The 27,139-nt window shown below is 39.7% G+C and overlaps 1 protein-coding gene across 2 annotated transcripts in view; it reads right to left on the minus strand.

Moving 5' to 3' along the window:
• Positions 1–27,139, minus strand: part of NRP1 (neuropilin 1) — a gene marked incomplete at its 3' end in the record, with an annotated part of 109,116 nt that overhangs the window by 40,287 nt on the left and 41,690 nt on the right. For both annotated transcript variants that reach the window (XM_084279853.1, XM_084279854.1), the window contains exons 3-6: positions 23,371–23,552; positions 18,450–18,677; positions 10,708–10,863; positions 7,821–7,987 (exon numbers count right to left, since the gene is read on the minus strand). In XM_084279853.1, the coding sequence (XP_084135979.1) occupies positions 7,821–7,987; positions 10,708–10,863; positions 18,450–18,677; positions 23,371–23,552 (733 nt within the window). The remainder of the gene's footprint in view (positions 1–7,820; positions 7,988–10,707; positions 10,864–18,449; positions 18,678–23,370; positions 23,553–27,139) is intronic.

Here is a 27,139-nt window from a genome sequence, read left to right on the forward strand (position 1 = left end):
TTCATACTACTGTGCAGGTGTGGAAAGAGTGAATAAAAATGCACAATCATCTCTGCAAAGCACTCAGCAGTACACCTATCATCTCCAAACCAGGGTTGGCCCCATGAGAACAGAGACCTTTAGCTTAGTAACAACTCTGCTTATTATAACATCTCAGCTGTGCTCTCCTACCCAAGGCTGTGTTTCTAGCCACTACCCTCAGTCACTTAACTTCTAGCCTTGAGCTCTACCTCACCCGCAGTCTGACACCTGCCTAGTCTCATAGATTAATTTATTTCTGATGGACTCAGAAAAATCTCTTTCTGAGATAGCTCCCTCCACATCTGGAGCAGGTCCTGTCTGCGGTGGAGCAGATGTGTGGCAGTGCCTGGTAGCTGGGTGGGCAAGGCTGCCTCAGCCCCCACGGGGTCTGCAAGCCATCTGGGAGAGGGCTCCCCTACCAAGCAGAATGGCACAGACAACTGATTTTTTGGCTCGATGGTAGTTTAAAAATCAGCAAACAATAACATATGTTTTGTGTCAAGCCAAACTCATGGACCTGGTGAACGGGAAAAAAAAGAGAGGGAGCATTTTGTACAGTTTTTTAAAGTGATTTTAATTTCTACTGTGAAAGAAAGTAGAAGAAAAATATGTTGTGATTTAAAGAAACCAACCTGTTGTGTTTAGCTTAAAACCATATTTAAAGGTTTTAATTTCTTTGCTGCCTGGAACCAACTAGTGAAAGTGAGATAAATTTACAATATTATTTTAATAGTTGCTGAATCAGTGTTTTTGCTGGACACGTTTTTAATTCGCTATCTCAGCTCTAAAGGGCCATCTGTCTTGCAGCCGTTGAGGGGATGTAGGGCTGGACTGGGAAGTGGATGCATAGGTAATTACACAGTTATATACAAACTACTCAGATCTCTGCATAATGGATCCCCTGAAAGAACTGAAACTATTATAATGATTAGGCTGGTAGTGGAGGCTCGGAGGGGCTCTGCTTCTGCTGCTCCTCCATATGTTGCATGCAGGATTGCTCGAAGCCACGCAGGACTCCCCCCTCTATTAGGGCTGATGCCGAAACATGTCAGAGGGAGGTAGAGAGGATTTTCTTCTAAACTGCTTTTTGCACCTGCACTTCTGGAGCAATAAGGCTCAGTTCTCTGAGCATCCCTTCAGCCTCCCCAGAGTGATAAATCTATGGCTGGGAACTTTCTGGTACTAAAATAGCTCTTAAAGCACTTTGAATAATCAAAAAACCTTCATACTTTGTAGGGCCCTTTTATTTCTCCCTTTCCCTCTTGTCTAATTTCAGTACTTGCCTTTGTGAAACTCTACCATTTATTCCCATGTCACAGTAAATAAAGGTACGAATGTATCCTGCTGGGTCAATTAACCCCCGTTCTGCACTGTGTCACAGTCTGTGCCGGCTGTGATTTCCAGAAAGGAATATTCTTTTGTCATTCTTTGCCCATGTGCAAAGTATGTTAAGACTTTAAGATAACTGTAACACTTTTCCACACAACGCTAACTCTGCTTTTCGTAATTTCTGGAGTGCAGTTATGAACTGTAAAATAACATGAACCAAATACATGACTTGTATTCTAATGCAGCAGAGAAGACAAAGGACTGACAGTTTTTTTGCTTTCATGTCAGTGCACTCCCTAATGATGGGCAAGCCCTGCTGCAGAGCCTCTGAACTTCAGCTCTCAGGCAGTCCTTCAAAGGCTAGGAGAACTGGGAGGCTGAGTTTTCCCAGGTTTCATGTTATTCTATGCAGTAATACGATGCACTTCACTGTGATATCAACCTCCAAAAGAAACAGAAATAATAAGAATAAAAATAACAGGCATTGTTGACTTGCACTTCCTTGAGCTTTCATGTGAAATATTTAGATAAGCTTGCTCGGTGAAGTCAACCTAAACAGCTGCCTGATATAAGAATAAAACTGTTAATGAAACAAATGTGCCGTGCGGCAGCATATATAAATACTGACTATATTTTTAAGTGAATACCTGATAAGGAAATAAGCTATGACACAGATGAAAGGTCGAGACACCAAATGATGAACTGCAATTATTTTCAGAAATGCTACAGGAATAAATCTGTATGAATCTATATACCAGTTCACATCAGTGATGCATGCTTCTGGGTTTCGCTTACAAAGGAGCAAATAATGAAGAACGTAGGTTACTGCAAATGTAAAGGAATGAAGACAAATGTGGAAGGAAAATTCCACCTCAGAGGTCCCTCTCATTCTGGTGAAGTAGTGTATACAGAGAAGTGTTTTAAATCAATGGAAGTATATTTTCCTTGAACGGGAGAGTTAGTGTTAAATAAACAACTGATATTTCAATCAGTGGAGGCGGGCGGGATCTCCCAGGTTGCTTTTTGAGGAGGTCTAGTCTTACCCCTCTCTGGCCTTTCTCCAGATCCCTAAATGCTGCAAGATGCAGGAGAGATCTGCACCAGATCAGCTGATATTCCTAGAGCTGACCGGTCAAGAGGTCTAGAGTATTCCTCTGCAAGAGCGGAAGGTGCACAAGGGATGGGTGGGGGACGAGGTGGAATCGGGCAGGCAGAGCCCAGTGGGAGCGACCAGACCCGCTCCCCATGCCAACCTCTGACTCCAGCTGTTTCCGTGTGGTACCAGACCTGTGCCCTGCTGAGAAACCCAGCAGTACAAATTTGAGCTGGATCAAGCTTTTATGTCATATTAGTCAGAACACACAATAGGGAGCTGATCTTAGTGTATGGCCTTATGTCAACTGCAGAATGACAGATAATACGCAATCCAGAGTATAATGTCTATTTATGTTAACCCCGTCTTAACCTTTTTTGAACAAATTTGAACTGGTAGAGTGTGTTTATACCAGAGTAGTGCTTTTTGTTTTATGGCTGCAAAGTTTTGATCCAATACTAGCATTCTTAAAGCTGGATTTATGGTTTTGTCTAACCCTGGCCATAATATGAACTGAAGATCCTGTGTTATTAACCAACATGCTTTGCTTTCTGGGCAAGCTGGAGGTCTCATTCAGTGTTACAGGATGCAAGAAAAATTGTGCCACCCAGAAACTATCATCCAGTTTGGAGGGAGTGTAAAGATTTGTGTTATGAGCATTAGAAGAAACATTTTGATAGAAAACATACAGATACTGCAGTAAAAGTACCCAGAAGGTGTTGCTCCTTGTGAGTTTGAAAACCCACACCATTATGAGGATTAAGGATAGTGAAGGTTCCCAGTGACCCTGGTAACAGGCAATCAGTCTCCCTTCAAAACCACACACACGTGGGTCTCAAGTGTCTTTAAGCTGATGGCACCTACCCGGCTGGGTTCTCCTTCTGGAGCTCCTTCAACCCTGCTCCCACACTGCCCTGGGTGGCTGCTGGCCGTCACCCCTTGGGCATCCCTGAGGTGTAGGGGCTCACCAGCACACCAGCCTATGGCTCCTGCTCAAAGACTTCATAAGTAACATGCAAAAAGTTCTCTAAATACAAAGATTTTGCATGTTGCTTTTTCAGATGAGTGTAAACATAACTGCTGTTCTTAAATAGGGACATTAAATCTACTCTGTAAAAACGCAATTACTGCTGCCATGGCAGAAATCAGTCGTCCCTTTTGAAGGAATGCCTTGAAAATGCAATCATAAAATCCCTGCACGTTATGGATTTCATTAACATTGTACTCCCCTAGGATTCCCAATTGCACAATAACAGGAGTTCTTTAAATTTTAAATACCAGAGACAGGAACAGTTTCACCAAAACCAGATGTGAAACCCTCGCACTGGCCTTCTTACTGGTTCGAAGTACTGAAACTGGCTGGTAATTGATACCTATTAACATGTTTGTTGTTCAGATTACAGAAATGGAAACACTATACTATGTTTCCTGTGAAAAGATACGTTAATGAGGGACAATGACTTATGCTGCAATGGCAGTTCCCAGCTCTTGATAAAATTAAAGGGTGGTTTTATTTTTTTTATTTTAAATTATGCTATTTCACACTGAAGGGCGGTCAAGCGTGTGAAACGTAAGTGCAATAAACAAGTAGGCTGAGCTTAAGGTTGAGGAGCTAATAACATCCCATATGACAATAAGCTAACTTCATGCTTATTTTTGGCAGCCCTTGCCTCATGCATATCTCTATTCCATTCATATTAGAAAATCCACAGACTTTATTAATGTGTTTTTAAAGAAGAAATTCAATATGGAGTGACTCTGTTTCTGATTATGGAGTCACTCCAAATCTCAAGTTAGTTGAGCAATTTTCAAAAGTGTATTTGAGGGTAAAAATAAAATGGACAAAGTACAGTGCAGACCTATGGTGTGACTGTACTATGGATGTTTTGAATCTAAGCTTTGACATTTATTTCCAGACAACAGGGACAGCCAGCTTTTGCTTAGAAGAGCCCGGTGGGCAGGCGGCATTCAGGTAGATTCAGGAGTTCATACCTTGTCAGCCACAAAGGGATAACTTAGTTTTTCCACCAAAGAAAGGGATTCTCGTCCACAGATGGAATTCATGCAAGTCCATTGCCAACAACAAGCCAACTCTATTTTCTAGTTATTTTCAATAAAATGATCTGAAAGACTTCAACACCTCAAAGGAGACAATCATATCACAAGCCCTCTAGACATCCTCTAGAGATGGACCCATGTCCCTTTGCTGATACTTAACTGAGGTTTTCTCTTTCTTTTGTCTTAGCAAAAACATTAAACTTGAAGGGAGGGGTAGAAGAAAGGGAAAGAACTATAATATTTCCCCTTTACAAACACCCGATACACTAAGGAAATTAGTATTTGGAGCTGAATTCTCAAGCTGTTTTGCCCATGTGTGATTGCACATATTTCATATATATGCCTTAGTTGCATATGCAAATTAGCAGTTTGAAGGCAGACATCACTACTTAACCAGCTGCAGTGTTTGTGCAGGTATGGAAACCTGCAATCGTGAAAAAATTAATGAATATTGATATACCCCAAATCTATGTCTCTTAGACAAGGGCATATAGGCAGAAATTTTTACTTAGAAGTTCCAAGTTGCGCACTGCAGCATCCTTCAGCTTATATTTTGCAGCTGAGTATTTTCTAGAGTTCTTGCACTGTGCAGAAAAAAATCCATTTATGCTACAAATTCTTCACATAAATGACTAGTTTACCATAGCATACAGAACCAAAAAAAACTACGTGACCTCAATCCTTCATATACAAGTGCCTTCCTCCTTTCATAAAATATGATTATTTTTTTCCAACGGGTAATTTCAGGGTATTTTATTAGTTGCATGTCCTTGGTTGTTTGTCTGTAAGTTCTTATGGAGATGAACATCTGTTCTGGGGGATATTTGTACAAAGGAAACATGGGATTTCAGTAATTTATCCAGATACAAACTCACAACACGTGCTTACTGCCAATGGCATTGAGACTCACAGAAGATGGCAATTTCTATGCATAAGGACCCAGTTATTCAGGTGTCTGATGGTCTGAAGTGCTTAGCACCCATCTCAAGATTGTCGAGTTTAACAGGAACGCGTTTAGAACACACTTGGAGGCTTGAATTAGCAGTGTTACCATTAAATTAAACTATAATAAATAGAATTAATATTCTCCTGACAGAAGTGGAGCCGAATTTGAGTTGAACCACTGCACCTTGTGAAGAGCCAGTTGATGGCATACTCAATTTTCAAACAAGCTTATCAGTTCAGTTCCTTATGCTATGTAGATTGAGTGGTAGAAATGATCAAGAATTCTCCTGCAACCTATGTAGAGCTCATCTGTTTGATGCAATGAATCTTCAAGCAAGACTTTGTCGGCTTGGTCTTGCAAACAAGACTCAGTTCAGCAGTGAAGGCTGCTACAGCCTAGTTGCTCTGTCATGAAGTCTGCCTTGGAGGTGCAGATCCTTCCCTGTGGGCCCTGGGCAGTAGAGGAGATCCCTAAGGCCAGGCAGCCTAGGGAATTGTAATCCCCTTTTCCAAACCAGGGACTTGGTGAAGTAGGTGAGAGCTGTGGCATGAGCAGTACAGCATAGAAATAACTACCAACTTTTTGGCTGATGTAGTAGCTGGAGGCAGTGTAAAGCTGCTAAAAATTATGCTCAGTGTTTGTTTCAGCCCCTGAGCACCCTGGTTTATGGCAGAATGCAAAGGAAGCTGAGAAATTCATGGGCAGGAGGCCTGAGGTACCCTGAGCTGTTTTAAGCATAAACCCCAGAGTAGCTTGGATTCTGTTACAACTTTGTTATTAAAAAAGTTAATGGTTAAAAAAAGTTCTTTGAAACTTTTTCTCAGAAAGATCTAGTTCTAAGTGAAAGGATTAAGCTATGTATGTAGTCATCATAACTTAATAAAGTTAATAAGCACACAGAACACATGAATGAGATTTGACTAGCTCTCTTGTTTTGATTATCCAGTCATAAATGTGTAAGTGACAGCAGAAAAGAAGGAAATAAAGAAAAAGTGGCGGCCCTCCGACTAGATGAAACACGTGGAATTTGATTCTGATGCATTCCACCCTTTTTCCATGTGCATTCCATGGATTGCAAGTGGCAATGATTAATAACAAGCCTTGCACTTAGATAAGACTAGGAAGCTTTTAACATTTATTTCTAGGTAAGGAAAACGGATCAACAGATTTTTTTTGCCACTCTGAGGTCTGATTAGGTCCATCATACATGACTGCCAATTTGCCAAGAGCTCAGGATGTGTAGGGGCCCCTAAGCAGGACACCTGAGAGTCCCATTGTGTGCAAAGGATCAGAAATGAAAGATTTTCCCCTCTTTCTTCCCTTTCCTAACTACTACTCAACATGTTTTTAAGTTTTCTTGCAGACAGCAAACCTCACAGGAAACATCAATGTGAACATTCATATGGACGGCTAATAAGGCATTGTTTTTATATGTCAGTTAGTAATTTCCTATGGAAAACAACAGAAGCAGGAGGAATGTTTCAAATATATGAACAAGTTTGCAATATTAGTAATACTGATCTAATATGCTAAAGCCTTTCGCTTAGATTTTGCCAAAAGACATAGAATCTAGATCATAACTAAGAAGTGTAAGTCAACCTATGTTGGAGACAAATCAGTCTGTTTTTTCACCTAGCAATATTACTACTTGCCTGCTAGTATAGATTATTTGTATACAGTGATTCATATGTATAATTCTAAACTGTTCAGTAATCATGCACCATTAAACTATGGACCTGATGACAAATAGCAAACAACAAGCCTAAGTAGACTAACTGAGCTCAAGAAGTCTCTCCATAGGGTCAAATGTTTGCTGGATTTCTCCTGTATTAACAGAGCAAAGCCAAGTCAGCCAAACTCGGTAATGAATGATGTGTTTAAGGACATGGAATATGAGCCACTAGGCAGAGATCGCTAAACTCATTTCATATTTAACATCCTAGAAGGTACATAGGTCTTCTGAGGTGAAATCTGAATGCATGAAAACACCATGCTGTACTAATGCTTAACTGTAATCAGCTAGAGACATAGTACATGCTCAGTTTACTGGGACATTCCACTTTAAGTGCATGTTAAACTAATATTGACTTTTCCACTAAACCAAAATCTCTGTTATTTGTGCCCAGAAGACTGAAAAAACAATAGATGTGGGAAGCAGAAGAATTAATCTTCCTGACCTTTTCTTTTTTTATACCTTTGGGAGTCAGTCTTTTTTGTGTGTCTAATAGGGAATGTGAGCTATTCACTTGCAATGATTCTTAGATAATGCAGAAGTACTCTACTGGGTTATTTTTTTCTACCTTTTGCATTCTCCACATTCAATAAACTCCTCAGAGTATTATTAATAATATCTTTAAAATGTTATCTTTTTACCTGTATCCATTCTCTCATAGAATCTTCCCCTGGGGTCCATCCATTCTCAGGGTAATTTAGTCGGGACCTTTCTGGAGACCAGATAGCGCTGTACTGGGAGGAGGCGGTGATTTGATCAGAGTGAATTTCTCCTGACTCCATACCTAGTGGTTCCATGCACTGGAAATCTGAAGAAAAATAAATTACCATCATTATTATGGTCAGCTTTTTGATTTAGACTTTGGATAATGAGAACATTTTCCTGCTTTGAATATGAATATCTAAAGAATTTATTTTTATGTGACTTTGAATTCTTTAGCAACTTTAAGTGAGACAGTATTGGGCTTATGGTGTCATTCTTAATACTGCCATTTGAGTTGCCATGGCAATTCCTGCAATAATAATGCTATACAAATATTTTTAGCCTAGTATTGTAGCCATTTCCAGATAGGACAATAGAATTCTCTTTTCTAGGGTAGCACAGGCACTTTTGTGGATTCTTAATATAAACCAACGTATGTTCAACTCATAATTATGCACAAAGCCAGGAAAGAAAACCGGATGACTATAAAATAATTTTTTTTAAAACTATTTACTCCAGTATGAAAGTATAAAATGTTTTTAAAATATTATTAAAATTCTAGCTGTTTTCCTTTGATCCTGGATACTGGAAAGAAACAGTTCAACAAAACTTGAATGTTAGCCAAAGACTATTGACCTAAGGGATTTACCACCTCTTCCATAGCATGCTGTATTTAAATGAGTTGTTCATATCCATTCAATCTCTTTTTATTGACACAAAAAATTACCAAGGTAATTTACAAACAGTTGACAACCCAGTCACTATAGTCAGTTCAAAGGCTGTTAGGGCATGGAGAATAAATTCTTTTCTCAGTCTTCAAAAATAAAGGCTCCAACCCCCCCCTCTGAAGCAAGACAGGTAAGTTCCTTTAGAAGGACCCTCACATCCAGCTGCTCATGCACCCCTCTGTCAGAGGTTCACCAACCCTATTGGAAGGGCAAGGGAAAATAACACTTCTGTTCAGGGACTTCATAGTATGTATATATAATTCGTGCCTTCATTAGCAGTTTAAGGTGTGTGTGAAGCAGAGGGCATGACATTTGGGTACATACTGCTTTTTATCACATGTTCTCTTGAGCTGACATATACCTAACAGTAAGGTGCTGATCTGAATGTTTCAAAATCTATGAATTTGAAAAATGAGCTTTTAACAAGTGAAGTTCTAATTTTTCAATGGAAATGGAAATATTATGAAAAAAAAATTTAAAACTTCTATCTGGAATCAAAGAACCTATATTCAGAAATGCTGTCAATGTACCTTATAGGAGTTGTACTTAGGGTGTCCCATGAATTGACTACCAAACTTGTTGCCAAACCACATTTCTCATGGTGTACTACTCTTTCCTCCATTTCTGTGCTGCCTTGACCTACTAAGCACTTTGGGATATATATTTAAACTGAGCTTTAGGGTAAGACTCAAAGTAAATTAACTTCTGCTTGGAAGCAGGTGAGACATAAGCCAGTACAAAGAACTTAAGAAACCATGGCAGATGTGAGTCATATTAAAATATCTGAAAGGTGGGTGTCTACTTTGATCTAGACATGTGGTCTTTCCCTGTAGTCTACTAGAGGGACAAATACCTCCTGGGGACTTGTCATATGTCTGCGGAAGTAGACTGAGTTGTCCTCTAGGGTTGACCCTCTCTGTAGTGACAACACAAAGGGTTGCTGAAATTAGTGAGAGGAATCACTCCTCTGTCTAAGCCTACCTCATAGAAAATGTTTCCTCACCCAACACAGCTATTTTTTTCACACTAGCTTCTCCTGTTCTGCTGTCCTGTGTTTAAGGGCTGAAGGCATTCCAGCATAGCAGATATTACTGATCCTGGCCCCAGTGTGATGATGCCCAGGAAGGATATCTCTGGTGGAAGTGGACATGGAGACCAAATTTGGCTGTGCTAGCTAATGAAGGGGTAGGAGTAGCACCTATATAAATAAGTCAAGCTAGCTGGAGGTACAGTCTGAGAGAGATGGAGTAGGATGTTTCCCATTCGCAGAGGGCATGTCCCATTCCCTCTTCCTGGCTATGCACATATAAGGAAGGTAATTAAGAGGCAAGGGGTGGGGAGAGGTGGGGAATAACAAGGGTACTTTCTGTTTACTCATCTTTCTTTCGTTCCTTCTCTGCCTAAACAAGTACATTAAACCTGAGTGAATCTGCTCAAAAGCCAGGAAGTTGCAGAAAGGAGAGTTTGATTTAAAGTGTGTGTTTTATCATTGAGCAAAGCAAGGAAATCTGCAAGGACATGGTATAACACAGCCTGTCATTTTCCTGTGTCCCACTCACTTTGTTTCATTCTCTGTTCAGAGGGTAAGCATGAAAATGAGGCAACTGGGAAAAAAATACGAGAGAAAGAACAAAGCTTAGATAGCTTATGAAATGGTTTAACAAGAGCATATATATTAAATGGGTCCTTTTTATTCAAGAAATCGATCATGAAAGCTTATTCCATGTAATAAAAGAAAGCTTTGGATAGTGCGTTCATTGTTCATGTTTCATTGTTTTAATGCAAGTGCTCAATTGCCCTGCATTCCTGCATTTCCTTGGTCAGCACAGTTTTTTAGAATAATTATCCCAACTTCCTGGCAATGCTGTGGAGTAAAACTGTAAGGAGAATTCTGCTTCTTGAACTGCTTTTTAAAGGGCAGCTGTTCTTTAAAAAAAAAAAAAAAGAAAAAGAAAAGACAAAAGCAAACCAGAACCAACCCTTCCCCACCATCTTATTTATTTAAGGTTTCTTTAAAGTTTCATTCAACACCTGGTGTGCAAGAAGACATAACAGAGAATATTTTCCAAGCAGCTCTGCGGGATAGATAAATACTGACCTTCTGATACACTGCTCTGCGACACGCTGTAGTTTGCTGAGAATCCCTCTTTTGCTATTGCACTGTCGGTGTAAAATACCATTGAAAGAATCCCTGTTGAAGACCGGACACGTCCTGGGTTGTTCTGCCCACAATAACGCCCTATGTGCGGGCCAACTGCAAAGAGACAGGAAATAATAGTAAACTACCAGTTCTACTACAACAATAGATGCCACTACAATAGCATCCTAAGGAGAGTTCCTCAGCAGGAAACAGTGAACCTCTACAACAGTTCAAAATCACAATCTCATCAATAACGTAGCAGTGAACAATAAATTGCTTATTCCACCCTAGTATTTTCTGAAATGTTCCAGATAGCATTCCATAAACCTCTACAAATGTAGAGAACCAGGATTCCAAAAAGTGTCCTTCAAAGTGTGCAGAAAATACAATGATGCACAAAATTACACGTATAAAACACCAAAAGTATTCTCCAAAGTCTGACTGAAGCACCTATTTATGACAAGGACATCTGAACGACCTGATTTCCCCACCTAGGCTACAAGACCCTCTGGGAATACAATTTCAAACACCACCTTCCAGATTCTATGTGCAATACTGCAGATGATCTGTTAGTTTTATAGAAAACTTAGGAAAAGGTTTTTGCTGTCATACTGAGGCTATGACCAATGGGTCTTTATCCCCTCCTATTTAGGCTTTCACACTCTCATGGATCTTTTGCCCATATGCTCAATTTTAAAGAACACTGTAAAAGATTTGAAGAGGAAAATCTTAATCGTTTCAAAAGAGCAAGGATTTCTTAAGTATATCTCCATGCCACAGAACACACACACATACACATACATGATCTTTCTCAGTGTTAATAATGTATAAACCAGTTTCTGATAATTTTCTGGATTTCCTGTGCAGTGAGATAATCTTTTTCCTTAATTAAGCTACTCAATTCACTACCAACATATGTGGCCTTCTAGCACTTGAGCATTCCCTACAGATAGGTCCCCAGGCTGTTGAATAGTGGTACATCTGTGCTTACAAACAGTAAGAAAAGATAATACTAAAACCCATTCATGGAGTCAATCATCAGAATAATCTTAAAATGGCATTCTAATGCTTACACCACTGGATCTCCAGGTTTAATTTAACCTTGCCATTTCTCTAGGAAGTCCATTTTGCTTTCAGTTTAAAATATAAAATGTTTATATATCCTAATAACTCACAGTTCAAAGAAAATCCTTAGCTAACATAATCTTGTAGTCATTTATTGGCATTTTTCAACAAGTAAAACAGTTCCAGCTTGGAATAACTTTATTATGTAAGCTACATATTTCTGTAAGGCCCTAGAGTTGCCAGAAAGAGGGAGCTCAGATGTTATAGCTCTTCTTGCCAGCCTATGCTTTTCTACCCATATTCTGGCCATGGTTTGTCTTCAGCTGCCTTGGCAATCCCATGGCATTTTAAATACCTGCCAGTTCAGCCCCTTCCCACCAGGGTTGTTCAACACAGTACTGGCACAATGGAATGCTCTATAGAGGATAGGAGTTGAAGTCTTCCTCATCCTAGAAATCATTAAAGCCTTAGAATTTTATTAGCTGGACCAAGCAAGCTGTTTGTGACTGTTACCATTAGAGGCTTTTTAAAAGCACAAAATATTGCCTCCACTCTGATGGCTGCATTTTTTTATTATTTTTTTTTTTAAATTTGCATTTCTAGGTGCAAGCAGCTCTGATCCTATTCTTTCCCATGATGGTCTTTCAACATTATAGTTGCTGATGAACTGCAAGAAAATAAGGAGAATAAGGCCACCATGTTATGGTGCTCTGAGCCTCCCTCCTCCCATTTCCTGTAGGGAAGCCTCTTTGAAATGACAAACAGAAGAGAACTTTGTTTAAAGCAGACAGGCTTTAAGATTCCTCATGACTCACTGGTTTATAATTTTTAAGACATATTTAGTGATTTTGCATTTCACTATTCTACAGATTTGCTCTGCTATCACAGCATTATCCCCTCTTCTAGCTGTCTAGATGCAAGAACTAAAAACTTGTGGAATATGATACAAAGAGGTATTGAATTTTTTTGCACAACATGTAAACCTTAGCCCCGAGCTAATACAGTATTGATCTGAGCAGAACTGGATGAAATAGAGATTCTTATTCTTCATACATAAATAGCTAACACAAAAGTTCTCTTTTTTTCTTTTTAAATGTTGAAAACTTTGAATGACAATAAATTATCAAATGCTTCAGGTGTTACCACATCAAATAAATGTTGTGTGGGGAACACCATCTGAGCAATCTTTCAGGGGATGATACTGCTGTCTGCTTTTGCTTAAACCGTCTTCCTGACCCTTCTTTACGAACCAAGATGGGCTTTCATAATAGACTATATACAGTTATAAATGGTAATTTTAGGGTGGCAGGTACTGAAAAGCCTATAAGCTCAGAAAGCTCTTTGCAGCCTCTACTGGTAGGCCATCATGGCACTTCGTCAGCATTCACCAGGAAAGCGTATTTCAAATATAAGTCACTTGGAAATGTCCTCACTCAAGGACACTTCCACATTACCCAGAGAATAGAGGCATGTTGGTGAGACAGCTGGTTCATTTGACTGCCCATGCTGTAGGTATTTGTGGAGTCTTGGCTCCTCTTTCCACTGGCATAGTATAATATAGTGGAAAACTGAGTGACTATCAGGTTAAAAGATGGAGGGGCAGCTAAGAAACCTGTTTTTCAAGCTTTTCTCAACATTCAGAGTCTAATTCTAGAATTTGAATAAATCCTTGATTATTCTTAATAGGTGTGTTTGAGGGTTTACAGGATCTGAGTGTGGAACACATAGAATATGGCTAGTGGTTTAAGACTAAACAGAAACCTTACCCTAACTAATTTTTCTTTCCTTTTCTACTCTTTGCCCTGCTGGACAAAGAGAATCAGCATCAGAAAACTTTGGGCCTTACTGAAATACACATTTGCCTATCTAGTTGAAATCTTAGGTTGTCAAATTCAGTTAAAAAACCCTCAATAAAACACAAGCAAGGAAAAATTTATAGCAACTTCTAAAAATATTAAAAGGTGTTCTATGCTAACTAGTCTTTTTACTGGATTTTCACAGCAATATGATTGTTATTGATGATACATTTGCACAAAATTTAGGATGCTAAAGAGAAAATAACTGAAAAACTAATCCCATCCTCACAGTCCAGTAGTCACCGACGTTAAGCTTGTGTATATTTTTAACAGCTTCTCTAGAAAGCAACCGCAGCAGAGGAGAAGCACACCTAGATTAATAGCAACCTTCATTTGCACTGATGTTAATGACTGAAGTAAAGTGTTTTGTTTTGCTGTGTAATTCAGTGGAGGCTCTTGTGGTATTGACCGAAGAAGCAATGCTTAGCCTCTGGTTCTCAAACCATATGTAAACTTCTTTAAATTACTTTTGAGCCCCTAGTAGACAGTCTGTAGAGCTTCAAAGAGAGCTGCATGATGAATATGTGCAATTCATCACTTAAGCTAGTCCTGGATTCGAGTGGGCTATTTTTCTTCAAAGTCATCAATGGACTGTTCTCCGTGGAGACTGGCTGAGGTATATTTGTGCCTTGGGCAAAGGCATTTTTGGTGTCTAGTTTATTCATGCAAAATCACATATTCTGTGATCTACTCACTCTCCCACTCCAACATCCCTTTTCTGCACAGTATTTGCAATATGTGCCTGTATTCTCAAAAATTCTCCAACAAGGTTCGTTTCACTTCCTGCTTTGTTTTGAAGGAAGAGACCAGAGTGCCCTTGGCATGCAGTTATGCAGAAGCAAAATACCAGTTTTGAGCCATTCCTGAATGCCTACCATTCCCCTCCTGAAACAGCAAAACACTTAGACCACTGTTTAATTTCAGACCCATAAGTGTACTCAGTGAATTCCTTTTGAAGTCAATCTATCTGCTCACATGCTTCAAAGATAAGCACATGTTTTGCAGAGTCAAGACACAAGTACTCAGCACTTGCCAGATTCAATCCACTAAAAGGACAACCAGGTAGGCTGATGACTCCATGACTGTGACAGAGCATTTCAGGATTAACATCTCTGTGAATGACAGTTATATTTGCTGGCAACTTGTCTAAAAGAATTGTTTTCCATCAGAAAAGCAGCAATTACATAGAAGCAAAACGTAAATGGAAGCATAGTGATTTTGACATACCCTTTTAAACATAATTGTGAAAATTTGTTTAGGAGAACATTTCTTCCCCCCCCCCCCCCCCCCCCCGTTTTTTTTGGGGGGGAGGGGTGGAATGAAAATAAAATCACAACTGTAGAAAAAGTGAGATTACTTTCCTGCTGATGCCCAGTGCCTGTAGCTGATCAAACTCTTCAGTGAAAACATTTTCCACTTAAGGTGGGCTTCATCTCTTCTAAATTAGGTATCTAAATTTATGACTGAGTTAGTGATCCATAGTTCTGAGTACAGTCAATGAGATAAACACCTCCAGAGCTCCATCAGCTGCCCTAAAGTAGATGTCAGAGGCAAATGAGAGCAGTGCTCTGTTCTCTGCTGAGAATGGGGGTACTGACAGTACTGACAGTGGCTGCCTCGAACACTGATGCCTGGTTTCCAGAGTTGGGTCAGAGCAGAATGGTCAGGGGGCTGTCCAGCTAATTCTGGAGCCACAACTATTTTCTGTTAAGTTGTTCTCTGTGTCCAATTATAAACTGCCTTAACGCTGGCAAACCACAGCTGTGTTGCTGTGGAGCAGGGGGTTTGAACTGAAGGGTATAATCTTTTCCAAACATTTTAAAAAAATCCCTCTACTTCATGTTTATATCACTGTAGTACAATGGGGGCTTTAACCTCTAACACAACTGACAACTGGGCACGTGAGCAGCAAAGCAATACAACAAAGCAAACCACCTTCCTTTTCATGGCTATGTGTATATCACTAAATAGAACAGGCCAGGGACTACCCTCCAGACCTACACCCAGTGGCCAGGGCCTGTTCTGGTGATCAGACCAGTGCTGTGACACAGCTCACTCCTGTAGGGCTCTTCCCTCTGAAGCAGGATGGTTGTATCCATCATGCTTGTTGGGAACGACTCCCAGCTTTTGCTGTCCTTCAAACTGTGCTTAGCAATTGTTTGGAAAAGTGCAAACTGATGTGGGCTAAAATTATGTAAGACAGTATGCCAGCAATCAAGAAGTATGCACAACCATGTCTGGGCCCCATTTAATTAGATGTGTAGATGTAGCTTCAGAAAATATTTTTGTGGAATAAAGAGAAATGGACAAATTGCTGAAAGACTCACCCTGGGTGAGCCTCCCTTCATCCAAAGCAACCATACTGTCTAATATTGTTCTGAAAGTTACTACTTCCATGTGGGAGAAAATTAGATTTATTTGATTTATTTTGCCTTCCTTTCTCCCTCCCTCTCCCCCCCACCCCCCCTCGGCCCCCTCTCCCCAAGTTTATCTTGATACTCTATTTGAATATCTAGAAACTTAATTTCTGTCTTCAGTTTATGGTTGGGTCATGCCAGTAGTTTCCTGTGTTGACTTTGCTCTTTGGTCTAAATAGGTCTTCTCCCTCCCAGAGATTCATCCTGGGGTGCATTTATGGAGAAGTCACCATGTTCCCTATGCTTTTGCAGTGTTAAGTTAAACAAGAGGGTTAAACTGACTTGCTGAGCATTGTCCTCCAGTGACATGATGCAGCAAACATTTCCCCATGACGGCCACAACCTCCAACAGTTTGTATCTAGGGAAACATTTATTTCTAGCCTACAAATTCAGTTGCATATTTACAAAAACATGTAAACACCCTTATTGCATGTCAGGATCATTTGGGGCTTAGACAGTTTGTGAGCGAATTGGAAGGCTGATAATGCCTGTTGATAATTGCTCTTCAATATGGCTCAGTCACTTTCTTGAACCAGGAAATTACCACTTTGAAACCCGCTGACACTAACAAGAATGCATTTCTTTTTTTTGTAATATTACACATAAATTGATTGATTGGATCATCTTTTCACATGTCAGTTTAAATGCAAGTTCTACAGGAATTCAGCCTGGAAAGACTTGGCCTATATACAAATAAACCTATTATTAAATGTTCCAGACATCGTTATTGTAGTGTTACACTGTTTTTCTAACTGAGGCATTAAATACTAAATAGTCTTTCAGCTACTGTTATGGCTCTTTCTTCACTATTTATTGGAGTGGATTGAAAAGAGCCATGATAAACCCATTAAGCATAAACCAAAAAGGAAATACAAATATATGTTAAAAAGCAGATACCTATTTACTGCAGCATCAATAAAAAATTTAATTAAAAATATATTGGCGATTTATCTAGGGAAACAGGCAAATTTAAATGTGTTGTTAAAATATGTACCTTAAGTTATATGTTTTCATTTAAATGAAATATTAATGTAGGATTAGCAATTTGTGGAAACTGCCGGTGCTGTTCATAAAAGCAAAGAAAATATCTATTAATATAGGTTATCACACCAGTGGAAAACTGAAATAGCTGTAATTAGTGCCCAACACAAACAACATAAATCCTCAGTTGTTGAATTTTGCTACGAGTTACAAAATTAAGAAGAAAAATGACAGTTTCAAGATGTTTCTCATTACCAGTTTATGCCATATATAGAAACAGTGAAAAAAGACATCACAGTAAGTTTTACATAGCTGTTTGTACCACTTGTATAGGCAGTTGGGTGCCCTAAAAGTTAATCATTCAGCTTGAAGAGCCCCTTTCTAGCCTGCAGCCTACCAGCTTGGTCCTTGGGGAACTGGTATGTGGCTGTCCTGCCTAATGGAGACTTGGATCTTGTGGACCCATTGCTGTATAGGGAAAAAAAGTGTAGAAATCATGCAGTTATTTTGTTCATCAGTCTCAGCGTAGAAGACAGATATGAGATTGTGTGGAGGGTGAAATGAGGGCTCCCTGCCTCTATAGGCTTGGCTAATATATATCTATGCACTCAGTGGATTTGCAGAAGGTCAAGTATGGTCAACAACTAAGTGGAAAATTACTCATATGGCAGAGGAGTAAATTCCAGAAGGGTACCCAACACACCCACCCTGACACATGTGCCCAGATCATCAGGGACTGTAAATTAACAAAATAAGAGAAAACCTTTGGATTTGCTTAAACTGCTTGAAGAGAGAGCAATATAAATGAGGAACCCTGCAGTGCCCTATCACTGAAGCTGCCTGAATGAATAACTCTATGACTGTTTACTGATCCGGGTAATCATTTAGTCACTATGATTTCAATTGTATGGATACCGCGTTTGCTCCGGCAAAGAAATTCTCTGCTTGGACAGCTGGTCTGTAACCTGGTTCCACCTCAAGCTGGAGGGTTAGTACCTAAGTTTGTGGAAGTTGTCGAAAATTTCTGGGCAATACTTGTTCATGTGTTAGCTGTGAAAGTTTGGGGAGCCATTATAAGGCTTCATATTTAATTTCTTTTAGTTTAGGAGGTTCATCACATATTCCCTCTAAAAATAGACGTTTCTTCAAAGCCAACTGTTCAAAATTATACACAATTCATAGAAAAAAAATCATTCACACTGTGATATGCTTTACTGAATGAATTTACAGAGCATTTTCCCCCTTTCTCTTTAATTCAACTAGTTTCACATAAATCAGGCAAGGACCCCTCCACTGTGACATTTAAAAAAATGAGAATATGCCTTCTGCAACCCACTTCAGAGTAATGGTTATGCATATCACAGTCCATTTTTCTCTTACCATCAGGGAATCCATCCCAGATTTCCAATCGGTCATAGCGACAGAACGCTCCCCCTGGAGTATTTGAATCAGGTTCTAGCTCAAAGCTTTCAAATTCCAGTATAATCTCTGACATCTTTGGTGCAAAGATAACATAAGTGCATTCAAGGCTATTGGGATATTTTTCAGGGAATCCAGGGGACTTTATCACTCCACTTGACGAAGTAAAGTTTCTGGAACATTCAGGTCCTGTATGAGAAAGAGAAAAATCATCTGGGTTAACACTATGCTACTGAGCAAAATAGTTAGCTGGAAAACAAATTATGTCGTATTGTCTCTCCAGCAGCAAAGGTGGCTTTTCAATGAAACACCTCATTTTACTCGCTCTATTAATCATTCAGCCAGCTTGTTCCTATTATTGATAGTCAGGTTTTAAAGCTCAATTCACATATACTGTCTGATCTCCAATTTTCAATTTGTACAGAACAATATGAAAACTTGTACCAGCTCTAGAAAAAATTATGACAAATACAAAGTCATGTGGGAACAATGAAAGTGTAAGCTGCAGAAATCTCGACAGAGCCCTAGAGAAATAATTATAGCCCCTTCAAGCTCAAATCTTTAAATCTTACAGCTGACAGGCTTTTATTGGTGAAATAGAATTTTTTACAAAAGCGGGTGAGTGAATTCAGTAGAGGGAGTAGTGGTTTCAGATTCCTGGAGCACTGACTCAGTAACTCTGCCAGATGTGACCTATGCCTCCTTGACAAACTAAATGTGAAAGGTAATTCGTACATGTACCGAGGGTGAGTGACTCATTCTGAGTGGTGTTGACACAGGTGCACCAGTAAAATGTGGCTGTTAGTGCAGGCATGATAAACTGTGTGATTACAGGCAGTGTTGCTAGAAGTCACCTAATGTCAATGTTGACACACCAGCTTTCCCTGATGTCCCCACCTTGGCATAATGGGATGCTCCAAACACTGTTCTTGGTTGAGCAAAGTGGCAGTAAAGATGCAAGGGTATAAAAGGCCAGATCATGGGAATTGCCTTTGTGAATACAGGGGACTAAAACTGGAGTCCCTCTCTTGTTGATAGATTGCATTTCTCCTTTATTCGGGTCCCTTGGGAATCCTTTCTGTGGATACCACATCTGCAGGTGTGCTCAGAGCCAGCCACAGGCACTGCCCACACATCCTCCCTCAGGGTCAGGATATATATGCCTCTGACTCCTGACACTCCCAGTTTAATGTAAAGTGATTTACAGGATCTGGGTAATCGGCAGATAGCAGCTGACCTAGGGAGTTTGGGTAGGAGGACTCAGATAAAGGTCTTCAGACACAGAGTACAAGCAGGACATGGGCGATGAGTGTGGTTGCAACAGGTTCTGCTGGAGGATTAGTGTGTGAGAAGATGAGGATGCCCAGCATCCTTTGAGAGTGGAATCAGGAGCCTTAGAAGATTTCCAATGCTTAACACAGATCACTGAAGGAAAACAGTCTGGCTTGTTGCATATATGAATACTCTTATTTCACCATTGAGAATGTTTTCCTTGTGAATGTGCCAAACATATTACCCCCCACAGATTTGGCCACTTCCCAGCTAAATTCCGCATGTAAGAGAGAGGTCTGAATGAATTTAGTCAGTTCAGGTATTTTTGTCCTTCAACAGACGCTGATAGGAAATGCTTGAGCTATCACATCAATATTCAGAGCACTTCACGGCACATTTTGGAAGATGCAGATATTAATGCTCACGTAACCTGACCCATTCCAATTTGGGAAATTACATTTTGCCTATAATTAAATCACCCCCTTATACATTAGTCGGATATTTCTCTTCTCTCCCTGTCATTCCCTTGTCTCCTTGTCATATATGGGAGGGTTATATTCTGGTTGTTGCTCCTCACTCCCACCAGTAGCTGCTGTTTCAGGATAAAATAGCTTTGCTATGCCATTCATAGCATAAAGTGCTCTGTACTCCTCTTGGAATCCAATAAAAGATGCAATATAAAATGTAAGCCAGAGTCATTATTGCTTTATTAAATACAGCCAGATCCTGGCTCTGAGCGCGCACAATCGTCAGGCTCCTTACACTCACACATGGTATCTCAATACCAGCTTGCTTTATTTTAAACATGTTCAAGCCAATCTGGTGCAAGAATCAAAAACTGTTTCCAGAAGAGCTGCCACACTAAAATGCCCTCCACAGGTTTTGATCCTTTGTTGACACCATGAAGGAATTAAATTAACACTGAGGCTACAAGGAATATTGTGGGGTGATGTCCATGGAAAACTGTCCATGGTTCTATCAGACACTGGACAGAATAGATACTTCTGAGATGGAGAAATTACATGTAAACGTGTGTATGAAGAAAAGGGAGAGAGATGAGCTGAGGGAAAGAGAGAGGAGGCCAAAGAGCACACAAAGAGAGAGAATGCGGGGACACTGGAGATAGTTTTATTTGTTTCTGTAGGTGTCACTGAGCCAGAAAATAATTTGCCTTCCTGGTTGACACTGTTTTTTCTTTCTTATGTTTACACCATAAACTTAGTCAACTAAAGTTAGGAATACTGAATGTGAATTGTGTAGATCCTCTTCTAGTGAACGGGTTACTCATCCCTCAGAAGATTAGCTGTCCGACAGAGCCAAAATGATGAGTATTTCAGATGGGCTAAACATTGGGCAATATGGGTTTCATGTTTTAGTCTGGAATTCAACTTCTTCTGTATCTTGTTGGCTAAGGAGCTGGATGAGAAGTAAAAGTGGCTCCTACTGTCCAAGGCCATACTACATTTATCACAGCCATTATGTGTGCTGTTCCCTCCTCACAATTTCCAATGCATGTGGCATTTTAAACATCAGGTTTAGAATTCAGCTTAGGACACAGGGACCGTAATGCAGTTTTTCTTTTCAAAAACTAAGGATACTTTTGCAGGACTAATGGGCAAAAATATACTGTGTGCTGGAATGCAGCTCAGCCTTCAGCTCAGCACCAGAGAACCTGGGGCTTGGGACAATTTCAATACTTCTCATACCTGGAAATGATGAGCTAAGTTGTGAATGATGTATAAAATGAAGTATATTAGTCTGGCACGAGCAACTGAGCTTCACCTGCCTAACAGGGTAAACTGGTCAGCTTTATTTGGTGCAGAAATTAAAATGTAAATTTGGAATAGCGTATGTGGATTAACTCAGAAGTTTAAAATGGCTGTGTTCCCACAGCAACTATAACTTGTATCCTTTGTGTACACATGGCATTTCTAACACTGTACCTGGTGATAACTTTCCTGCCTTAATATACAGTTTATATGGAATGAACTAGAGTTAAAGTTGCTCTGGGAGCCATAATTCTGGGTTTCCTGACTTCTGTGTGTGTAAAATCACATTCATAATGCCATCTCAACATGGTTAATGTGTATCACTGAGAGATGTAAATGACCACACAAGGAAATAAACACAACATTCCTGTCAGAGCTCTGAGTTGCCACTACACGATTAGGAAATAAATAAAAGCGTTTCTTTTCTTGAAAACACTTGGTTACCAAAATAGATTGTTTCACAGGTCATTCTTTCACTGGCTCTTGTGATTCAGCCTTGTTCTTTACGAAAGGCGGTACTGTATATATATAGGCATGGAGAAACTTCAGGACACGGTTTCAAGAGTTTAGCTTCCTGAAGACACCAAAATAAATAGAGGTATTTTTTCAGGAAAGCTTGGTGTCATTTGGATGCTGAGTTCTTTCAAAAAATGTGACCCTGAAGGTCACCTAAAGAATTTCTGTGAGCCAAGAGCGGATTTACAGACAGGGAAGATGGTGAACAAGAGGTCTGTGGCCCCAATTAGCGCTGTGCAGAGCAGCAATAGCATGCAATAGAAAAGAGACTTCACTACTGTGTACTGTGTGTCATTAACAGTACAGCTGCCACCGAGCACGTGTACTGAGCGCAGCTAAAAGTCTGGCTGTGGTTTAGGTGCGTAGAAGGGACTTGAACTGGTTCTGAAATGAGGCACGGTCTCAGAGTGGTATTGGAAATTTGGAGTTTTGAGCTGAATTTTTTGACTCTGACCCTAAGCATTGATGTTGAAGTCAATATTTTTTTTTCTATGAAGTTAAGATTATTGTCTTTCTGTATATTATGAGTTTTGGTCCTCTGTTCTCCAGGCATGGAATATATGAATTATTTATCTCCATCCGGGTATAGGGAAGGTGTATACTGGAAAAAATGAGATCTTTCTCCCTTTCTAGCTACTGACTCAGAAAGAGAATTATCAGAGGGACTGTCTATAGGTCTGGTTAATCCTGGACTACTTGTCTCCCTAGGCTTTCTCTGTGCCCCATCCAGCTATCTGTGCTCACTGCCACTGAGCTCCTGGCACAAGCATCCAGCAGGTCATGGCTCTGAATAGTGTGAGCTTCTCCTCTCCTTTACCTCCCAAACACAATCTGTGAAAGCAACGGCAACATCATCTGTTGCCCATGTGTACTCTGGTCCTTTCCAAACCCACAGCTATCTCTTGGGAATGAGGAGCAAAGCACTAACCAAAATAAGTCAGGGACTCAGAGGGCTACAGTGCTGTTAAGGCAGTAACATTGTAAATCATACAGCAATTATTATCACCACCACTACCCACCCCCAATAAAAGGGGGAAAAAAAGAAAGGAAGAAAGCTAATGGTTTTAAAAAGGTTGAAACAAACAGCTGATGAAGACTATCACATTACACTCAGAGGAGTCAATCCTCAAATGCAGCTGACCCACTGGATTCATAATGATTTACACCCACTGAATACGTGCTCCACCTAAGAATGACAAGGGTAACTCAATTTTCCCTTTCAAGCATTTTCATGTATTCCCCACATCCCAAAGAACCATGGAGGACTTGTTGATGAAAGCAAAAATCACAGGTTATGAGCTATGTAACAATGAATTGTTTCTCACCTCTTTTGAAAACTTCATACCGGATAGAAAATCCTGCTCCATGTGTCTCGTAGTCGGAAACAAATTTTATAAAAAGATACGGTCCCGAAGACACTAAAGGAGGGGGAGCAATTTTTCCACAGTACTTTCCCCATAGGCGTCCTTCAGCATTATCTCCATCAATCACTTCAACATAATCATACCTGGTAGATAAATGGAAGGAAGAAACTTTTAACTTCCAGGAAAGGAGGAAACCTAATTAATTTAGAAACCATAACACAACATAGATAATCAAGAAAAATGCTTGCTTGCTTGGAAAATGCATTATGCTGAAAGATGTAAGCAAAATGAAATAATTAAAATGGACTACATTATGTCTGTAGACATCATCTGGCAACATGGAACTATTAGGAAGAATGGTGTCCATTATGCTTGCAGACAATGTCAGCTAAAGTAACCAATTAACAAAAAAAAAAGGAAATCTCATGAGCACAATTCTGTATTATTAAATTGTGTTCCTTTGTCTGTGTAGTGTTGTTATCAATACATAATGCATAGCATTCTTTTCAAACTGTGAAGTTCTGTTATGAATTCAAAAATGTCTTTCTGGCTGGAGCTCTTTATGAACAATACTTTGATTTCCATATGCTGTCCTCCAAACATATGTCCACAGAATAATAAATAAATCCCTAAACATTAGATTTTGTTCAAAACTCCACCATGTTTCAGATCAGCGGTAGAAAAAAAATCTGTTATTTTCCTTGTTAGCTGGACAAACAATTTGGAGAAAATCACAAAATCCACACAGCACTTGGCTTTTCTCAGAGAAAACTTGCTTCATTACCAATCACCTTTGCTTAGGTATTTGAATCAAGAGGTGTATGTTATAATATTCACACTTGGACAGCATGCAATTACTGAGCAAGCTGGGCTAAACCCTTCCCTGGTTGGTTGCTTGCTTGATTCCTACAGACTTGATTAGAGAAGGAATATAACATGGTAATGACTGGTGGTGAAAGTTTACCTGGGAGTGGCAGTCCTGTTGGGTTCCTCAGCCCTGGCACCAATCATGCCAATACATAGCGCCCGGTCTGACAGGCTGGTTGTCGGGGGCTGAGGAGAGCCCAGCAGCTTGGTGCACCGAGCCAGCCGCAGGAATACAAATGAGAATGAAAGTTGCTCAGAGGCAGAGGCTGCAGGTGCAGAGACAGGTCTGCTTTTAAGTTTTATTAGCAGATGATTTCACTCGACCCCGGTCGGGAAGGAGGAGCAGGCACAATGTGTAGGGTCAGTTTAATCTTCCCCTGAGAGGTGGTGGCATTTGGAGCCGGCGCTGTGCTCTGGGCCTCTTCGGACTGCAGTGAAAGGCTTCTCTCTGCCCCTTTGTGTCTCAGCTGTGCCGCCGCTTTATTTAACAAGTTGCTGTTAGCCAGACAATCTCATTTACTTTTCATTATCCTACTATGACTGACATTAAAATGTTGCCATTAATTTGTTTAGAGCTTTATTCTACTGTTATGTTCACTGAAATGTTCCGAGCATATTAATATACAAGGAAGAGCTAAAAATGACAGGACAATAAAGTGTCTCTGACATTTTTAAAGAGATCAAGGGAAAAAAAAAAATGTCTTCATGATGACCAATGTCATTTTTAACAACTGTGCTCCAAGCCGTCCAGGGCACATTACTTATGTTTACATGAAGCCCCGTGAGACAACTGCAAAGATGATATCACTAGTTAAAGTGGACAGCTTAAGGCTCCTTAAATTGAAAATGACATTACCTCATCAGTTAAAATTGTGTGCCAGCTTTGGTGTATATCAAGTAGAAAATAAAGCTGACACTGATGGAACTGTAAGCATTAACATATGTGAAATATTGTGTTAACTATATTTCCTCTTATGTATTTGATTTTTCTAGTAGCAATTGCTCAGCTAGTTAGCTTCACTGTCCCATTTCAGATTGGTGGAAATACAAACCAGAAATGTTCATTTCTGAGATAATTTTACATATAATTTAAGTAGCCTGCATTTTTTAAAAATTAGACTTCTTTCTATAATTTCTTTATGGTATATATGTAACAGATTTGAAAGCTGGGAGGAGAGTTGTAAAAAGACCTCAGAATTGTTTTTTTTTTTCTTTTTCCCCCCTTTAGAGAGATTCTTAAGGCTATCAGCTCTAGGTTCCCTGCAAAACCTATTGGAAGTACTCAGGAATGTGGGCTGATAGTTTTTATACTTCAGGGAAAAAATGAATGTTGAGAATTTTTAACAAGACAACCTTTCTCTGAATAATTAACTGCTCATTAAAGAGGAAGAGTGACCACAGAAAACCACAGCATCTGAGTGACAGTCTTTGCTCTTCTCTCCATGATATTATTTCACTATTCATTGCTCAAGCCTCAACTGTTGAAAATTGTTCAAATGAATACCAAAAAGAACCCTATTTCTGAATTATTAAATGATTTGAAAAGTTTTAACTAAATTTTTTACATGCGTTTTTACTTCATGTGTAAAGAAGAAAACCCAAAACATTTGAATTCAGTATTTTTAGTCTGCTACACCTTAACACAAATCATCTATAGTCTTACAAAGTCTTTCATATACAGCCAAAAACCCCCAATTAACCCATAGTACCAATTTTGCTATTATATGAAGTAAATTCAGCAAAAAATATTCAAATTAAATCCTATCATTATCCTAGGTTTCCTCCTTTATAGCGATAGCCCGTCCACACCTTTTCCATTGTCTCTTATAGTGACAGATTTGAAATTTATAGTGCTCTTTCTGGCTGCTGTGCAATTGTAAATGACACAATTTGGTTACTAAAAGTCTGTCTTCTAATGGATTTTGCAAGTTATAGGTCATGTGGCCCTGGGGAAGACTGGAGGATTTTTCATTTTTTTTTCTTTTGCTTTGAAAAATTACTGACAGACAGAAAAGAGGTTTAGCTAGTAAGACAATAGGTACAAAGTACAATTTGGAAAGGGGAAACATGAAGAGATTGGGCCTACACGCTTCATATTCTAAGGTTCATGTCTTTCACTTGGCAGCTAACAAATGGATTTGGATTCTTCCACACTGGCGGCAACATCTGATATCTGGGCTGCTGTACTGGAGTTTCTATATAACTTTTTTCTTATGGAAATGAAATTACTCTGGATTTTCCTAGTTTATACTTGGATACCAATGTCCTGCTGTCACTTTGCACTTTTTAAAATCCTACCAGAGACCACTGTGTATCACAAACAACTGTTCTTGTATATCAGAGAAAGTACAGTCATAACTTGAAAGTGGAATTGCTGCCAAGGAAGCTCAGAAAGCAGCTTGCATCTCCCTCTGGACTTGGTAGCAGTTCTTCTCCATAAGTTTGTCAGGAGAAGATGCTGTGCCAGGGATGCAGTTGGCACATTGGCATCCCTGTGAGGAGACTGGATGTGTCACCTCCACAGCGACCAGACAGTCCTGGCGCGCAGCCCAGAATACTGAGTTTGCAAATTTGGATTTCCCACTTGGCAATTCTTCGCTCAGTTACTGCTGCCAATGGTGTGGCAAATATTTCTTGTAATGTTATAGTCCTTTAGGGTTTATGGCACAGAGATGTAAATATAAACATGGTACTAACCATTGCGTGTAGTTTCAGGTGAAAGACTAAAGCACAAGCCTGTGTGCCAGGACAGGAGATGCCTGCCCAGAAGAGGGGCTAATAAGCGGATGTGTTCATGAACCCACTATGCCATGATGCAAAAAAACATTCCCTTTTTGCTTGTCTGGGTCTTTCCGGATATCCC

Source organism: Gallinula chloropus (assembly GCF_964237585.1).
Source record: "Gallinula chloropus genome assembly, chromosome: 2".
Classification (NCBI taxonomy): domain Eukaryota; kingdom Metazoa; phylum Chordata; class Aves; order Gruiformes; family Rallidae; genus Gallinula; species Gallinula chloropus.